The sequence below is a fragment of the Stegodyphus dumicola genome, chromosome 3 (assembly GCF_044657685.1).
Source record: "Stegodyphus dumicola isolate Sdum_Otavi_A_Nest chromosome 3, ASM4465768v1".
Lineage (NCBI taxonomy): Eukaryota > Metazoa > Arthropoda > Arachnida > Araneae > Eresidae > Stegodyphus > Stegodyphus dumicola.
The window spans coordinates 18,337,412-18,355,149 of NC_140770.1; the positions used below are offsets into that span (position 1 = coordinate 18,337,412).

Sequence of the window (17,738 nt, forward strand, 5' to 3'; positions counted from 1 at the left end):
ATTAAGCAGGTTTTTCTGATTGTAGAGACATGCATTATCATCATTCGTAAAAAGAGACATTGGTGCTTTACCTTTATCTGCCTGCAGTACCGTAAAATCAAAAGTGCACATAATATGATATAATAACACATTACAATTATTAATAAGACAATGAGAAAAATTAATTTAATTATAAAAAAAGAGGTAGAAGGGGCATTGGTCGTGTCAATTAGTATTTATTTCAGGTGGAAACTGTTTGCCTGTTGCCTCTGTAATAGAGTCAAAACAATTCCTCTTTCTTGCTTCCCTCTCCAAATAAATTCTGACAGATAAATAAATAAATAATAGGCTGATAATAAATGAATGACTAAAGTAATAAAAATAATGGCTGAGGTAAAAAATGGCTGCCAAAACATAACGAGATACAATTGCCAAATTTGCAGGCAGATAAAGGAAAAGTACTGAGACATCCACATGCATCTCTAAAAAGCTTTGGATAGATTTGTAGACTGAATCTTGATGTACTAGAGAACTGATCAATATTTTTTTCCATACCATCATGATACTACAGTAATTATCATATTACACTATTATTAAGGAGGAAATTTTATATTTCTGTCTCTTTTAGAATTAAATATCAAACTGAATCCTTTTGCTGAAGAGAACATAAATGTATTATAGGCTCTGCTGTTATGTTCAGTGCATCAGTTCAGGCTGTTTCTCTTTGTTGAGAAATCAGTAAAACTAGCTATTGGCTTTCTGGTGTAAAAGTCTTGTTAATTTGCTGTGATGTTAAAGTTCTAATGGTGATTGCAATTGTAGTACTCAACTATAGGCTAGTAGCTGTAGCAACCATCTCTTAGTGGTAGAAATTGAGTTTGAAAGTCAGTTTTTATTCTATGACCACATACCATCTTAGCAATAGTTTCAGAATGTGAATTGGTGCTATCCTGGAATGTTCAGCTATCTTGCTATTTCTGTTTATTGCTGACCCCGCATCTGAACTGCTGACATCTCTTATCACAGGTGATATTTTGGTGTGATAAAAAGCTATTTTGATTTGATGAACATCGAAAGCAAACTATTTATACAGAAGTTTGGGAGAGAGGGGATATACTTTGCAGAGTTCTTTAGATAACATCATGACAGTATTTGCATTTCAGAGTGGATTAATCAAATTGAATTGAATAATGATAAATAGATTTACTTTTTGCTTACTGTATGGAAAATTAAAACATTGATTTGATTTCTTCTTGAATTATTGTTTATGAATATAGTTTTGGATATTAGAGTATTATAGTAGCTATTTTTAAGTTTTATAATATAGCATAATTTAAAATTTATGTCTTCTGAAAGCATGTACTTTGAATAACTTAAAAGCTATTCAGCTGTAAGAGTAAGGTATGAAATGTATTTTTATTATTTAAGCCATATGCAGTTTTTTTTAATATTTTATTATTAACACCACAAACGTTTTAAAAGCTCCAAAATTCTCAACATTTGAGCACATATGTTTGAAGCTGTTAAGTGTATGTATGTTTACCTGTTATTATTTGTTATAAATTAATCTTCTCGGCAGCATGACCACTTTTATCCATTCAGAAGATTTCTTGGCACTTTGTTGTTATTTTCTTGCTTATACGTTATTTCATTATTTACAACAGCTATTTTCTGTTTTTATCTAGTTATCATCTTAATGAATGGATTATCGTGAAAAAAGAACAAAGTAAATAATTATACAAATCTAATTAATAAAGACAATGTAAACACTGTTTCCCATAATCTAATCCAAAAAGCCAGTTAAACAGGAGGTTAATTGGTAGGTACATATTATACAACCACCTTAGTAGAATTTGTCAAGTTTTTAGAATGTACCATTCTGATGGATTCACTTTTTCAGGTCATTATACTATAATTAATCTTAGGAGATAATAAATATAATCAATATTATTTAGTGTATATATATTATATACATAAAGTGATATTTTTTGCCTTAAACGTAGTTTTAAAATATAAGCTTGTAGAATATGCTAGCAATGGAACAAAGTGGTAAAAGTAATCCTTTATATATATATATATATATATATATATATATATAGATGTTTACCAGTTTACGATAAATATCGATAGTTTAAAAATCTCTGGGGGGGGACAGCTTGCAATTGATAAGTAACTTTTACCTTTTCATTTGTAAAAAATCACCAAATTGCATCAAGATGGTTGTGTTAATATGTAAGTAACAGTTAATTTTTATATGGTTTGTAATGTACTTTTTTATGCTTAATAAATAGAAAATGTTTTATTCTGTAGGTTTATAGTGCAACAAATGCAAATCAAAAAGAAAAATATGAAGCTGATCTCAAGAAAGAAATTAAGAAACTTCAGGTGAAAGGCTTTAGTTTCTCCAATTTTTGTGAAATTAAGTAACAAAAATGATATTTTTAAATGAAAATATTCTAAAAAATATGTGATAATTTTATATGAATGCAAATTTTTTTTTTAAACCATGAAAAAGTAAATTTCAGACCTAATTGTAATTTTACAAAATGCTCTCTATCTTTTATTGAGGAAATTTATAATTAGAATATACAAATTATGTAAAAATGAGAATTAGACTTTAAGAAAAGTCAATATGATTTCATGGCAAAGTGAATTCTTGGATTCATTTTCTGCTATCTTCAAAGGTGTTTCAAAAATGGCATCAGAATGGAGTAATGAATAATAATAAAATTCAGAATTGTACCTAATAAATCTATGGAGGTATTATCTCTATCCTGTGATTTATAAAATAATAATATATATATATATATATTGGGGGGGATGAAAATATTTTTGTTCTGTTATCAGGACTGAATTCAGAAATTTATGTATGCATGTATGTGTTCCTGTATGCATGTATGCAGAAAAGCATGTAAGCATTCCTGTATGCATGTAAGCAGAAATGTATGCACATACAAAAAGCACATCCATTAATACATCTCTGAATCCGGTCCTGATAACAGAACAGTACCAATATTTCATGTGTTTGATTGTAGTTTTTAAAATTTCTGCAAGGTCCTTTTATTTGTTTCAACTTATCCAGTGAGTTTTTGAGATATGTGGTGGACTGGTTATTTAGGAAATCAAATAATATTGCTCGATACAATATAAATCCGAATGAAGTAAGAATGTTTTTGATTAATGACAATATTAATGATGATAGCATTTCAATATGAAGCTGAAATATCATCTTTATGAGATGAAATATGTTATTATGTGTTTTATTATTATTATTATTATATATATGACTATATAAACAGAAAATGGTTAAAAACCATAAAAGAATTTTTATACTTATCAGACAAGACGAATTCTTCAACCAATTGCTGTTGGCCAAAGCTATACTTATTTATGAAAATTTGAATTGAAAATCTTGAGCTTTTGTTATGTTAGAGAAATGATCATTGTTGATAAAAGTTTGCTTTGTAGAGATTATCTTAGAATGGGTGCAGTCAGCATTCCCTGAATGTTATCAAAGCCATGGTGTGTTTTCCCAGAGCAGGTGTGATATTACTTCTAAATGAGAGAGAATCTCAGTTAAGAATTCAGTGGGATCATTTTGTATGGGGTTACTATGTAGTTAACTTTCTAAGTTGACAGTCATTTCAAATTCTTTGTATTTTTAAGGTGCACTATTTTTGAACATTATTTTGATGAATATTTATACTCTGTAATAAGAATTATTTTGAAAGTGCGAGTAGTATGTACTTGTTGAATGTCATAATGTGCCTTAAAATTTGAAATTTCATCTTAAAAAATATATTGAATAAATGGATTATTGTTGTTAAAAGAAGGGGGGATTTAGTTAAAAGAGTTCTCTGAAATAACATTCTGATATCATTACTGAAGATGTAAATTTCTGTATTCTGAATTGTGAAACACAATTATAAAGAACGATTTAAATTGAAATGAGTACATAATGAAATAATGTTAAGCTTATTGTGTATCTTAATTTTAAATTAGTTTCCTTCATTATCATTTCCATCTAATTTAATTTACAGATTTCTTAGTTTAATTTAAATATAATTTAGTTACTTTATACATCTTGTATTTCTAAATGTGTTTATTAAGGAAATAAATTTAAACGTATTTCTAAACCTTTTATTAAAATTTTATTTAAATATTGTCCTAAAATGAAAGAGGTTTATTAAGTTATTTAATATTCTTTTTAACTTTCTTGTGTTTTAGTGGTTTTTCTCATGTGAAATAATTTTGGTGTATGTGATTATGGCAAAGCCTCAAGAGCTATCTGCCTGAGGGCAGGGATGTCTTCGTGGAGGACTTTCTAAGGGAAACTGGCTCGTCGACATATTAAACATGCAGAAAACTACGAAAACGCCCATGCAGCCAGCCCGTTTGACCTCTTACTAAAATACCAGTGTTCAGTAACTTTATTTGTTCAGTAACACTTGGCTGCTGGTTGGGCTCGACATAATTATGACCAAGTTCTGTTGGAAGCTTCTCTTATGCAGATAGCTCTCACATGCTTTGCCTTAACTAATTGATTAGCTAACCAGTAGAAATGAATAGATTGAAGTAAAGTAATTTTATGTGATTTGAGTTCTCTTGTAATACATAGTATCAAAAAAAAAATTTGATATGTATCATGTTATCCTTTTATACAATTTATTTTTTCCTTTTTAATGAATGTATATTTTTAATGTAGAGGTTACGAGACCAAATCAAGACTTGGTTGACATCTAGTGATATAAAAGATAAAAGAACTTTACAAGAAGCTAGGAAGTTAATAGAAACAGTGAGTCGACCATTCCCTTTTAATAGGTTTTATTTTGTAAGATTCAAGATTATTTTTACCAAACTTTTCCAAAAGTGATTATGTTATAGTCTTATATTCTATTTATAATAAAATTTTCTTGTTACTGATAAGCAAAATAAGTTATCAGTAAAAAACATTTGTGGTAGAAGTTTTCAGGTTCTATAAAAATTGCTTCCCAAAATTCTGAAAGAAATTAATTGTAAAGTATTGTTATAAGCCAAATATTGATGACGATATATAAAAATCACTTTTGGATTTTCATCCTTTTTTTTAAAAAAAATTTATCTTGATTGCTACTTTTTTCAGTGTTTATTGTCCTTTTGCAATAATTGTTTTGCTGTTTTAATCTGTATTTCCTAGGAGATAATTTTTGATTTATGTATTCTCTATTTTACTTCAGTATGTTTACATGTTTTTATCTCACTGTAAACATTATTTCGTCTGAATATTGATCCAGAGCTTGTTTTCTTTTAGCAAATGGAAAGGTTTAAAGTTGTTGAAAGAGAAACAAAGACCAAAGCATATTCAAAAGAAGGCTTAGGTGCAGCACAAAAACTTGATCCTGCCCAAAAAGAAAGAGATGAAATTACATCATGGCTTACTGTATGAATTTTTTTCTTATATCAAATATTTTTAACAATGCTAATATTCCATTAATTTTGTTATAATTAATTTTATTATCTCTGGAATAGTCTTATATTTCATTTATCTACTTTTTCAGAAAATGAGTGATTAATTAAAACATTATTTTCAAAATCTTAGATATATTACAAAAGCTTAATTCTCCACTACTGGTTATAGGTAACATGGTAAAAAACCTATAAGAAGATTTAAATAGTGAAAAAAGTATGAGAGGCATCCAAAAAATAGGTTTCTCTGTCACCATCTACAGAAAGTTAATGTAATTTCATGGGAAAATTTATTGCAATATAAATAAAATTTGTGTAATTACTTGTCAAACATAATCAGTATCAAAATTAAAACATTTGTCACACCATGAGACAAACTTTTGAATCCTCGTGTCATTGAATTTTTACAGCTTGGCCTGTGTATGTCATCCGTCTTCACCTCTATATTGCTTTGAAAATGTTGGCTGTGCAGGAATTACTTGAAATGTAAGAAAAAATGTAGATTAGTAGAAATGAGATTGGGACAGTGGGTGCTTGATTACCTCCCAGCAGACCTTTTTAAACTAATTTGTTTTGTGATGAGCTATTAGTTTAAGCACAATCATGCATCAAAACAGAATCAAACAAACAAACAGCATCAAACAGTGGGTGTCGAATGCACCACATTGCTTATTACCCATTACAGTTTTCACAAACTTTTTTTATAATGGTCAATGTTCACACTGTCACTTACACTGAGGAGCAAAGCGAGCAGGTTGGCTTTTCTATCCCAGGACATTATGCATATTATTTTGTGTGCCAACATAAATTGCTTGAATTTTTTTTTTTTTTTGTCTGATATGTGGCACAAGTACATTGTTTGCTGCTTGCATTTTAGGGTATTACACAACTTGTGTTTTACTAATAGCAAGATTCAGTCCAGAAAATCATCACCGTTATTACAGCACCAGTGCAGAATTGTCAATGCTGGGCTCATGCACTTTGCTTTTTGTTTTGATGGCCTTGCTTCGGCATCCGTGTTGTGCATGATTTCGAGAAAAAACTGGTGCCTTATGATAATTTTATAAAACAAGGAAGGGGAAATCTGAGGAAAATGGCAGCAAAATTCCATAAATGGAAGAGCAATTCCCCAAAATATTCTGCTGCACTTGTTGCACAATATCATCCATAATGACTAAGGACTGATGACTATACTCATGCACATTTTGTTGAGCATCTGAAAATTGAGTACATCAGCAATGCAGCATCTGCTCTCTCAAGCTTCGTTCAGACGGGGGCGTACAGGCCATAAGTAGTTAAAGCCGAGCTCCGTTGCCAAGGCAACCAGTCTGTGCTACGTCACAAAATCTGGTTTAGGACTCGGGGCATAGGGTTCAAAGTTTTCAACTTTATGCCGAGTTTGGGATAAGCGTCGCCCAATCAGAGCGAAGCTAAAACGAAACAGCGTTCTACAGAAGATTTTGCTGTTACAAAACAAGCAGAGCGAACGTGGGAAATCAATCGAGCAGGACAACGACGCGGGAAAGTTGTAGACACGTCCACGCATGCGCAAATTTAGCTTTTCTCATTGGCCACGGCTTTACACACCGTTCTCACAAGTGTGAACGGAATTCCCGTATTTTATTCCCTTATGACTATGCCTCTATGACCTTTATGCCGCCGTCTGAACGCAGCCTCATGGTGCCTGGCTTATGCTGTAGACCAGGAGTTATCAACCAGGGGCATAGCTTCAGAGATCTGTCTGTTATTTAACTGTTAAATATTTAATTTTTAGTTTATGGATATAAAAAACTAGTTTTATTCAAGTTTTGGTATTTTTGTATAATTTTGTTCTATACTTTTTGTTCTTTAATTTGTAACAACATTTTCTATAATTTTTGTTCTTTAATTTGTAAAACCTGTTAAAAAATATATAAACCTAAATAAATGTGTATATGTATTTTTCAAGTTGTGGGAAGGAGGGGGGGGGATGATTTTCTAGCAATGATAAATAGGATGCAGGGGTGCAATATGGTTGAGAACCACTGCGCTGGATGGATCTAATGATGAATTTTAATTGATGCTATACTATTTGCAGCAAAGATCTTAATTGCAGACTGAACTTTGTTGTCAGTAAGGGATGGTACAAAAGCTGCTATTTTAAGCTGCTACAGCGATGCTACTGTGAACATTGGGAAATGCCACTTAGTGCACATGATTGCCACAACTGGAACCTGCCATGCAGTGCATTACCCTTCCTCAGTACCATGATCTGTGGATGTGAGAGAAATTTATTTCTTGGTTGTTTATCATTCATATAAAGTGTTATAACATGGATCAATGGCAATCAAAAGATTCTGCTTGCATTGATCAGTACAGATAAGGAAGACAGAAGTTTGATTAGTTATCTGAATTTCAACAAAAGATGGATGTTATATTTTGTGTTTCGTTTCTGTAAGTTTTTAAAAAACTATTTTTTGTTTAGTAATTACAGCATAATAAAACTTGACAAAATCTACCATTTTCTATCATGGCTGCTATATATCAAGAGGCCATTTAAACTTGCATATTCTGAATTTATAGTGTAATTTTTGATAAGGTTATGTTAATAATTTTTATGTTTGACTAAATAATTATTTTTTTCTTTCATGTTTGTTTCTGTATTCACGGAGTATTTTATTAAATTGAAAGATGCATTGGGTACTTGTTAATTATTTGGTACCTACTAATATATTGTGAGTAATCTATTGGTACCTATCCACAATGGAATCTGGGTTTTTGATTTCTGATGCATATTGTTTTGCAGTCACATTCATAATCACATTACACAGATTATTATTCTCTTCTGCTCTATCAACTCTGATAAATAAGGTGAAGTGATGATGAACAATACCATGTTGCAGTTTATTCCTTTGATCCCCCTCATGCATTTCATTACTTGCATGTAGCCACCAAACTTAAGATTAAGGTTGATATATATAATTCATAATAATTTATAATAAGAAAACTTTCCATATACCATCTACAAGAAACACAAATTCAATTTAAAATCATGAATGAAACAATTTTTAGTCGGAATTTAAATTAGCATTTTAAAAAGTAATTTCAATCTCCTTGTTTAAAAGTGCATATATAAGAAGAAGGTGCACATATAAAGAAGGTGCATATATAAAGAAGAATGAGCTATCTCCACTCATCCGTTGCTTTTCTGAAAGAGAAAACATTTTTTGAAAAATTTCAAATAAAAATCTTTGCAGAACAACTTCTAGGGCTACTGCTCATTACAGTCAAAATTCATGGGTGGTATTTTTGATGATGTATCAGCAAGTGCTGAGTGTTGTTTTGAAAATTGATTGATTTCTTAGTGAGTGAATCATGTTATAAAGCATATTTGTTTACTTTTTGAAATGTGTTTATTTAAGTAGTTATTTTATTTTAGGCTTGCATAGAAAGTTTAAATATCCAAGTTGATAAATTTGAATCTGAAATGGATACTATAAATTTTAGTTTAAAGAAGAAAAAAAATGATAAAGAAGTGAGTAATTTTTTTTTTTAAATTTAAATTATTTTAAAACTTGTGTAAAGCTTCCAGCAGTTTTATTTGATATTTAGGAAATGAGTTAATTTCTTACAATTTTATGTATTTTAAGTAGAATTTTACTTAATTATAGATTCCATTTGAATATGTTACGCCCTACATAAGTACTTATTTTGAAAATCTGAGAATCTTGATAATTTTAGAAACGTTATTTTTTTATAATTACTAAAGTTAATCTTTAGTCGACATTTCTTCTAGTTAAAAATTTTATTTTGAAAATGATTTTTAAATTACAAAATTATAGTGAATTAAAGAAAAATTGAAATGTTTCATTAACATTTTAACTATCAAGTTATTTTGATGATTTGGGTGCATAAATTGTCAACTTTTTTATTCCAAAAATGAAATGTTTGCCTCGCAATCAAAAAAAATGCCACAGACTTTGAATTTTAACCTCTATCCTTTGAAACCTTCTGTAAAGTGCTGCTATCTGTTGAATTTAAGCCAAAATAAACTTCTTACGATATAGTATATTCGGATGTAACAGTACAGTGCATTAAAAAAAAAAAAAAAAAAAATAGCCCGAGTATTATTTGGGCGTGACATTTTGGAATACCAGTGATGTGCCCAAGATTATTTCGGGCATGACAGTTAAAAGGTTAAAAGTTAAAGTTGTTCTTTACTATAATTGGATGTACCATATGTTTTTCTACTTGGTGCATTTTAGAGCTTTACCTGAAGGTCAAAATTTAATCAGAGTGAAACTGTACTATTTATAATATGAGAAAAAAGAAAACTGGCTAGGATTGATACTCATTGGAGTTTAATTGGAAATCTGAAAGGTGCTGATGGTATTTTAAAGTATAGTGAATTGTAGAATAATGTTGGTCATTCTGACAATTTTCCATAGTAATTCAAAATGCAAGAGGATTTTCAGTATTGTTCCGAAAACAAGGACTAAATTTAGATCTAATACAGTCAAAAGTCTTTAATCCAGACGTCCGTAATCCGGAATGATCTATAATCCGGACCTAAAAGCTACAAACTTTCTGCGCATGCGTCAACGCATAATGTGTTAATGCATGCGCATAATACCTTTGCGCATGCGCATATGATTTTTGATATGATTTAAATGTCTTTGATATGATTAAAATCAAATTCTTTGACATTATAATTATCACGAATACACATCAAATAGTTTTCTGGTTGCAATTTTCTAATTTCGACTATGCGTAATGTATGCTTTACGCATGCGCGCATTGAAAGAAATGTTTAATAAAGTAAACAAATAAATATTAACCTTTTTTTTGGTAAATTTTGATATCCTTTAGATCATAATTGCTCTGTATTTCATAAATTACGGTTTCATATTTTTAATTTTATAATTTCTGCATGCCATCTTACCAGATTTAAACTAATGATCTATAATTCGGAATCGCCGAAGTCCCGACGAGTCCGGATTAAAGACTTTTGACTGTATTAGTAATGACACATTGGAAAAACTTTTATTAGGATTAGCAAGAGCATTTTCAGTATTGTTGTGAAAACAAGGACTAAATTTAGATCTAGTATTAGTAATGACACATTGGAAAAACTTTTATTAACTACGGTAGGTCTACTTGGGAATTACTATGAACAAAATTATGAAGTTTCTTTCTTAATGAAAGCAAAATCTTCCACTATTGATAGCATTTATACAAAAACTGATTAAAGTGTTATTATTATTTTTTTGTTAAAAAGTGGAAATAGTAAAAATGTCTTTTTTTCTCTCACATGTAGGTATTTTTGTACCATTTTGCATTTTAAGACTTAGTAACTGAGTTTTCATATATTAGTAACTATATAAAATTAATTCATTATTAAAAAAATATTTTTATCATTTAAAAAAAATCTTTTTGTCATTTTGGGAGAAATCTGATTTTTGAGTGTTGTACGTTGGCAGGTATGTTGAACACCTTTGAATTCGCTGCTATCATCATAAAGTTTAGCTTGCATCCACAGGGGGAGAATGTAGTCACACAAAAACGTTCTCCTAGTCACACTACTGCAAAAAATTTTTATCTTATGGAGTGAGTCCGGGAACTTTTGAATCCTACAACATATATCTATATATTTAGTAATTCCAGGAAGCATAGAAGAGGAATCAGCTTACAGTCGTTGTGACTGAGAGTGAAGGCTTACAGATGAAGATAACAAAATGTGAACTTGACGAATTTCCAGTTTTTATTTTTGCGTATATAAAATAATCACAGTAGATATTTATCCAATTATAATGAAATCCGGGACATCTCTATGTTTCAATCATTATGAAATACGATAAATTGCTATGTAAATTGATTCTTAAAATTAAGATGCGGGCAGTTTAGACGGAGAAGGAAAGCGAGGAGCTATTAGCAGAAGAAGTGACATAATTAGCTGCCAGAGGTATTTATACCAGAGTAGGTGCAATTCTAGAGACAAGCTATGATTGGTTAATATTAGTTTTTGTTACCCTTTACAAGCAGCATTAGGTAACATAAAAAAATCTTGAATTTTGGAGAACAGATGAATTTAGGGGGAGAGCACCAAATCTAGAATGTTAATGGAACGTCAATTATTTTCTTAAAGCAGCTATCATATTTTGTTATATCTGACACACACACACACACACATATATATATATATATATCTAAAAAAAAGAGGCTCCTTGTGATCTAGAGATCCGTATTTTAGATCATTCTGGATACTGGACATTCAGGTTTTGGACTTTGTACTATACTAGGGGAGTAAGGAGACAAGAAAATTGAGAACAATGAATAAGCAATCTCTTATTCATTAAGTTCTAGAGAAATACTGTTCCAGCTGTTCTGTATGAGGAGGTTCACCATAAAGTTTAAAAATCTTAAGACATTTTAATATTGAATATTTCATACATTAACATGCTTATTTATCAAGCGATCACTGCACCAAGTAGTAATCATAACAATGGAAGCCAATTTTGTTTTGAGTCATGAAAATATTACTTTTAAGTTATTAATTAATGTTTTTTTATTCTATGTTGTGCGGGAAATAGAATTTAATTTTCACAATGCCCTAATTATTACACAGTCCAATTTTCATATAATTCCAGTTCATAGTCAGCAAAGTTATAAAATGTGCAAGTTTCAGAAATTTAGTTTATGGCCATGTTGTATTTTATTAACAAACATTCTCTATTATTAAAAAGCAAATTTAAAGTTAATTAAATTTTAAATGAAATTGAATTAATAAATGATTCATTATTGCAGCGAATCAATATCATTTTAATTCTGAAAACATATGTAAATCGAGTATTTATTAGTATTTTATTAAGATAATGAAACTACTGTTGATGTTTCTGAATTCCTGAGAAAGTGCTAAGAAAGTAATAGTGTTGGTGTCTAATAATTTAAGTTTTATGTGCAGATGACATTATTAATTTCTTGCATGAAAAATACTGTATTCTTTAGTTAATATTTACTTATGTAATTACATATATTAAAAATTAAGTTAAATTTTTGTTTTGTTGATTAATTAATTAATATCTGGTTGTAACAAAAGTTTTCCACCAAAAAACATTTTTAATAAAGTTAAAAAAATGAAAGCAATACCTTTAGTGAGAATAGTAATCACCACCCAGATCTTTGATTTTCTGCCAACGTTTTGATAATTTTTCAAAGGCTTTGGCCCAAAAACTTGGTGGCCGTGAGTCCAAAAAAACATCAACCTCATTTCTGATCTCCTGTGTAGAATGGAAGATAGCACCAACAAGATGTAGCTGCAGGTGTAAAAAAAGGTAGAAGTCTGAAGGAGCGATGTCAGGGCTATGTGGTGGGTGTGGTTAAAGATTCCATTCAAGTCCGTACAGATTCCAGCCAGTGAATACAGTCTTGCATTATCTTGATGGAACATTACCTTTTTGTGCTGGAACTCAGTTTGATGTTTTTCCTTGATAGTAGTGTCAACACAGACTAGCATCTCTCTGTACACCTTACTGTCGAGTGTTTTACCTTTTTCCAGGTACTCTTTGTGGATAACATCATGGCAATCTCATCAGATACAAAGCATGATCTTTTTGTTAGTCAAATTCTGGATGGGCTCAACGGGCATAGACCAACCTCCTTTAAGGCCTGTGTTGTTGAAGTAAATCCACTTTTCATCACAAGTAATGATCGAATCCAGAATTTTATCCTTGTGTTGATATTCGAGCAGATTAGTGCAGACCAGAACACGTCTGTCCTTATCTGCCTGAGTCAGCTCAGGCGGTACTCAGCAATTGAACTTGAACATCGATTTTATGCAATGTATAGCGCGACTAATGGACATGGCACTAACGCCTAACACTTTAGCAAGCTCTTGAGTGGTTGCATACTCATCTTCTTCCATAAGTTCTCACAGGTGGGCCTCATCAGCATCAGTAGGCCACCAGAAGGCTCTGTTTTTTTGAATGCCATAGTCCTTGTTTTTGAATTTTCGGTACTAGACCTTCACAGTGTCGTATCATACAACATTAGTACCTAAAGTTGTAACTCATAATTTGTGACATTCTGTCTCTGACTTTTTGCAACAGAACTGAAAGTAAGTGATGGTTCTAGTCTCTTAACAGGACAGTTGTATTTCAGACACTTTATAGTTAAAGATAACAGTATTTTTTTACTAATTTCACAACAGTGTTATAAAGCAAATCACTTTCTTTCAAATGCGAAAAATTGCTTGACAAAATATGATTAAATACAGCAACAATGTGAATTGTTTGTACAGACGATTTTTGTGGTGGCGGGAAACTTTTGTTAAACCAATATTCATTAACATAGTATTTGAGTATGTTTTGTTTTTACTCATATACATATTTATTTCTATTTTTCTTCATTATGTTATAGTTGTTGCTTTAAAAGTGTGGCTTTATTAAAAAATTATTCTTTCGTGCCATATGTTTGTATATATGTGTACATATATAAATACAATCTTTCAGAAATTAGATCGTTTAGATGAATTGAAGATTAGAAATGGGAAACATAAATATCATATCAATCAGCTTGAAGCATTGCTTAGAATGTTGGACAATGGCACTGTTGAAGTGGATCAAATAAAAAAAATTAAAGATGATGTTGAGTATTATAGAGACTGTTCTCAAGATCCTGATTTTCAAGAAAATGAATTTATATACGATGATTTAAAATTAGAGGATTTGGAAGATTATTTAGCGAAACAGCAAGCAGCCTGTAAGTTTCTTTGGAACATTTGGATTATTTTTAATATACTTTTTTTTATTGCAATATTCAGATTCTTAAATTAAAATTTTTTATATTGCAAAACTTAATTTATCTACAGAAAAATAAATTTTGTAGCATTAAATGTTTCTCGTAAGTCATGATATATGTAGTACTTATAATTTTATATAGTATTGATCTCTCAAATAAGTTATACAGCATTCTATGTGAATTTTAATATTGAAATTGTCACCAAAAATCGGAATTTTTATTAACTATAGATCAGCAAACGCAACTTGATCTTAAAAATTTGTCAAATGATGAAGAAAACTCTGCAGTTCTCTCCAATACTCCTACGTCCACTAGTTCAAATTCTCCAAGTCATAGTCCTTGTTTAGAGAATCATTCCTCTGCAGAAGTAAGCTAATATTTTAATAATTTGAAAAATTCCTGATAATCTGTTGGAAAGAATCTTTTATTAGCTTATTATTTACTTCGATTTTTCATTTCTGATGAAAGTTTCGTAGATAAATCTTCTCTTTTCCAATTTAGATCTCAATTCCAGTTACAAAATCTCTAAATTTTTCTGAATCAAACTCAATGAATGTAGGTAGATCATCTTCTCCCACCAATGTTAACAGGTGAGTATTTTAAAATGTAGTTTTTTTTTAATATAGATGCCAATATAAATTTTTTTTTCATTACTGTGTGATGTTTTATATCCAATTCTCTGAAAGGGAAGATAACAAATTTGTACCCATTGATCATGAAAAACCCATTGATTCCATTGATCATGAAAAAGGTATAATGAATCACAGAATTTCATTGATGGTAGAAAAATGTAATCTCATGTATTATTATTAGTTTCAGAATCCTATTCAAAATTTTAAGAACTTAGAATTTGAATCTTTGTTAGTGAAGCAGAAGGCTTTCAAATTCTTTATTTCTTAGAAATCGAATACTGAATAGTAAGGTAAATTTTTATCTTTCATATCCTGAATATCCCTCCTTGATCCATTAAATTGAACTTTACATGAAAGGGCCATTCCCACTGGGGTTTATCTGAGCTAACAGAGACAACTGACGTAGCCGACCCATCTCCAAAACCAGTTTTTTTTTCCATAGGGTAGCAAGTTGAAAAATCTGAACTGCAGGCATAGCGGGGCTAGTCAACACATGGAACTGACTCCGTTAGCTCAGATGAACCCCAGTGGGAATGGCCCTTAACGTGCACATATCATAGCATTTATTTTTCTACAACCTACAAATTCCAAATAAAGTCGTATCTCAAATATGCATTGTTAGTTTATAAGGTGTATTTTAATTTTATAAAAGTTATTTTTAATTTTTTTGTTTGTTTGTTATTTTCCTTTCAATTCTTGTTTCCCACTTACAGCTCCCTACCAGAATGAGTTTTTAGAATTGCATTGAATGCAAATGAGTTAGAAAAAGTATTTAAAGGAAGTTTAACTTACTTCGAAAAAGAGTGCTTAGGAGTCCTTAGTGACGCCTGAACTGAAAGGTGGTGGTGGATGATTCTTCATCACTATGATTTGGTGATCGGTTTCCCTAATCTCCGATCGCCTTTTAAAAGGGAAAGTATATAAGGTATTTTCTCCCTCCTTCCAGTATGCCTTCTTGGTGTAATGGTTAGCACACTTAGCGCATATTTGAGAGGTCCAAATTCGAGTCCCCGCGAGGGTGTAGCTTATACGTAAATCCGGCCCTGTATGGGATGCTGCTTGCAACATTGTCAGAATGACAATTCAGATGACCTTGACTATCATAGTCCTTCAACATTGTGAGGGTTAGAAGTTGCTGAAGAACAGCATTTCTTTTTGTAATGATACACCTCCATCACAGACTGTTTATTCTTTATAATAATGTCTAATTCTTTATAATAATGAGAGATAAAATAGATATATAAGTTTTTTTTTTTTAAAAAAAAATTGAGAATTGTGTGTGAGTAAATAACATGGTATTTCATGTATAAAATAATACACACACAAATGTGCATACATTTATTAATAATAAACATTGCAATTTCTTATGAAGTTATGTGTAAGAAATTTACAGATTCACCATGTAAAAAATTCAAATTATGTAAAGCTTTATGGAATTACTTATGTAACTTGGGAAATTACTTTATCCAAGGCCAGTGCCCTAAGACTGTGCACCCACACCAGGTGGCAGAGTTTTAGAATTTAGGAAGAAACCAGACAGTAAAATTTTGGAGTCAGAGAATTAACACCGGCTGACAAAAAGGCCTAGCTTCATGTAGGCTGTGACTGTACCTGAGGAAATGTTAAAATGCAAAAGGATTTATTTTATATATATAGAAGTTTGTATAGTTTTACAGAAGTAAAATCCATATCCTCATTTATTTATTTTATTTAAGTGTTACATCATCGGAAAACAACTCTGAAGCTTTCACACACATGAACTTCCACAACAGCCAACCTGTGATAAATTCACAATCACCTTCCACACCATATGCTACGGCAGCGGCAGGAATGTCCAACAACCATTTTAAAAGTGAGTTATGATAATTTTTTTTGCTAATGTTTAATAACATGTTGCAGAAATTTTGTATATACAGTAAGTTATATGCTTATTTTTTAATAATTTTCTTTTAAAAAGTTTTTAATTTCGAGGGAAAGGCAGTATTTGTTTTTAATTCGTAGTTGGAGTGTTGAGTTAACTGATCATTCAAGTAACTGAAATAACTAATTCTTTTCAAAAAATATGTAGCAAAATTGATTTAATTTCCTTGCAAATGTTGATGGAAAAGTATCAGGTAGGACAATGCTGAAATCTAAAGAAGGAAGTTTTTTTTTAAAGTATAATTTTTTAAATGTACAATGTATCACTTCTATCTTTAGAGTTCATATGTTATTTCCGAGTATTTTTATGTTTATTAACTTATTGCCTATTTTAACTTAAAAATGCTAAATGCATTTTAGATGTGATCCATGATTCCATATATGGGTACTTTTTTGTTTCTCCAGCGCAAATCTCACCAGCAGACTTTATTGGCGACAACACACAGTATACACATAAAAAATGTTAACAAATGTTAGTTCTAGGAATTTTTTTATTTTGGAGGCATAAATATTTTAATACCATTTAAAATTTTTTCAAATGGGTCTTTTGTCACCTTTCGCCACATAAATTCAGCGAGGTAACTTTCCAGATGATGACGTGCCATTCCTCTGTGTTTCTTATTCTGCCATTTTGTTCTACCCCATTGTCTTTCTATTTTTTGTGTGTACGTTCCAGTTTCCGGACCTACAATATTGTATTTATGATTCACTGAAATGTTCGAAACTTTCCTCTTCCAGTTTTTCAGTGCAATATGATTTCCATGAATTGGAATACATCGTAGTTCCTTTTTTTTGATATTTTCATTTATTGCCTCTAATATAATAATGGTCATGGATTGGTTTGGCACCTTCACAAGGAAACATTTGTTTCACGACAAACTCCACCAAAGATCCACTGTTGTGGTAAAATCCGTCCTGTGTTGTTTTTGCGCTTCGTGAACATACTTTCATCCACTTCAACGATCATACCAGGTCGTCCTATTTTGT

General features: G+C 30.6%; 1 protein-coding gene across 2 annotated transcripts in view; it reads left to right on the forward strand.

Moving 5' to 3' along the window:
• Positions 1-17,738, forward strand: part of LOC118195531 (CCR4-NOT transcription complex subunit 3-like) — a 72,651-nt gene that overhangs the window by 17,475 nt on the left and 37,438 nt on the right. For both annotated transcript variants that reach the window (XM_085812615.1, XM_085812613.1), the window contains exons 3-10: positions 2,290-2,364; positions 4,685-4,774; positions 5,270-5,398; positions 8,843-8,938; positions 13,911-14,160; positions 14,430-14,566; positions 14,701-14,789; positions 16,547-16,683. In XM_085812615.1, coding sequence (XP_085668741.1) covers positions 2,290-2,364; positions 4,685-4,774; positions 5,270-5,398; positions 8,843-8,938; positions 13,911-14,160; positions 14,430-14,566; positions 14,701-14,789; positions 16,547-16,683 — 1,003 coding nt within the window. The remainder of the gene's footprint in view (positions 1-2,289; positions 2,365-4,684; positions 4,775-5,269; positions 5,399-8,842; positions 8,939-13,910; positions 14,161-14,429; positions 14,567-14,700; positions 14,790-16,546; positions 16,684-17,738) is intronic.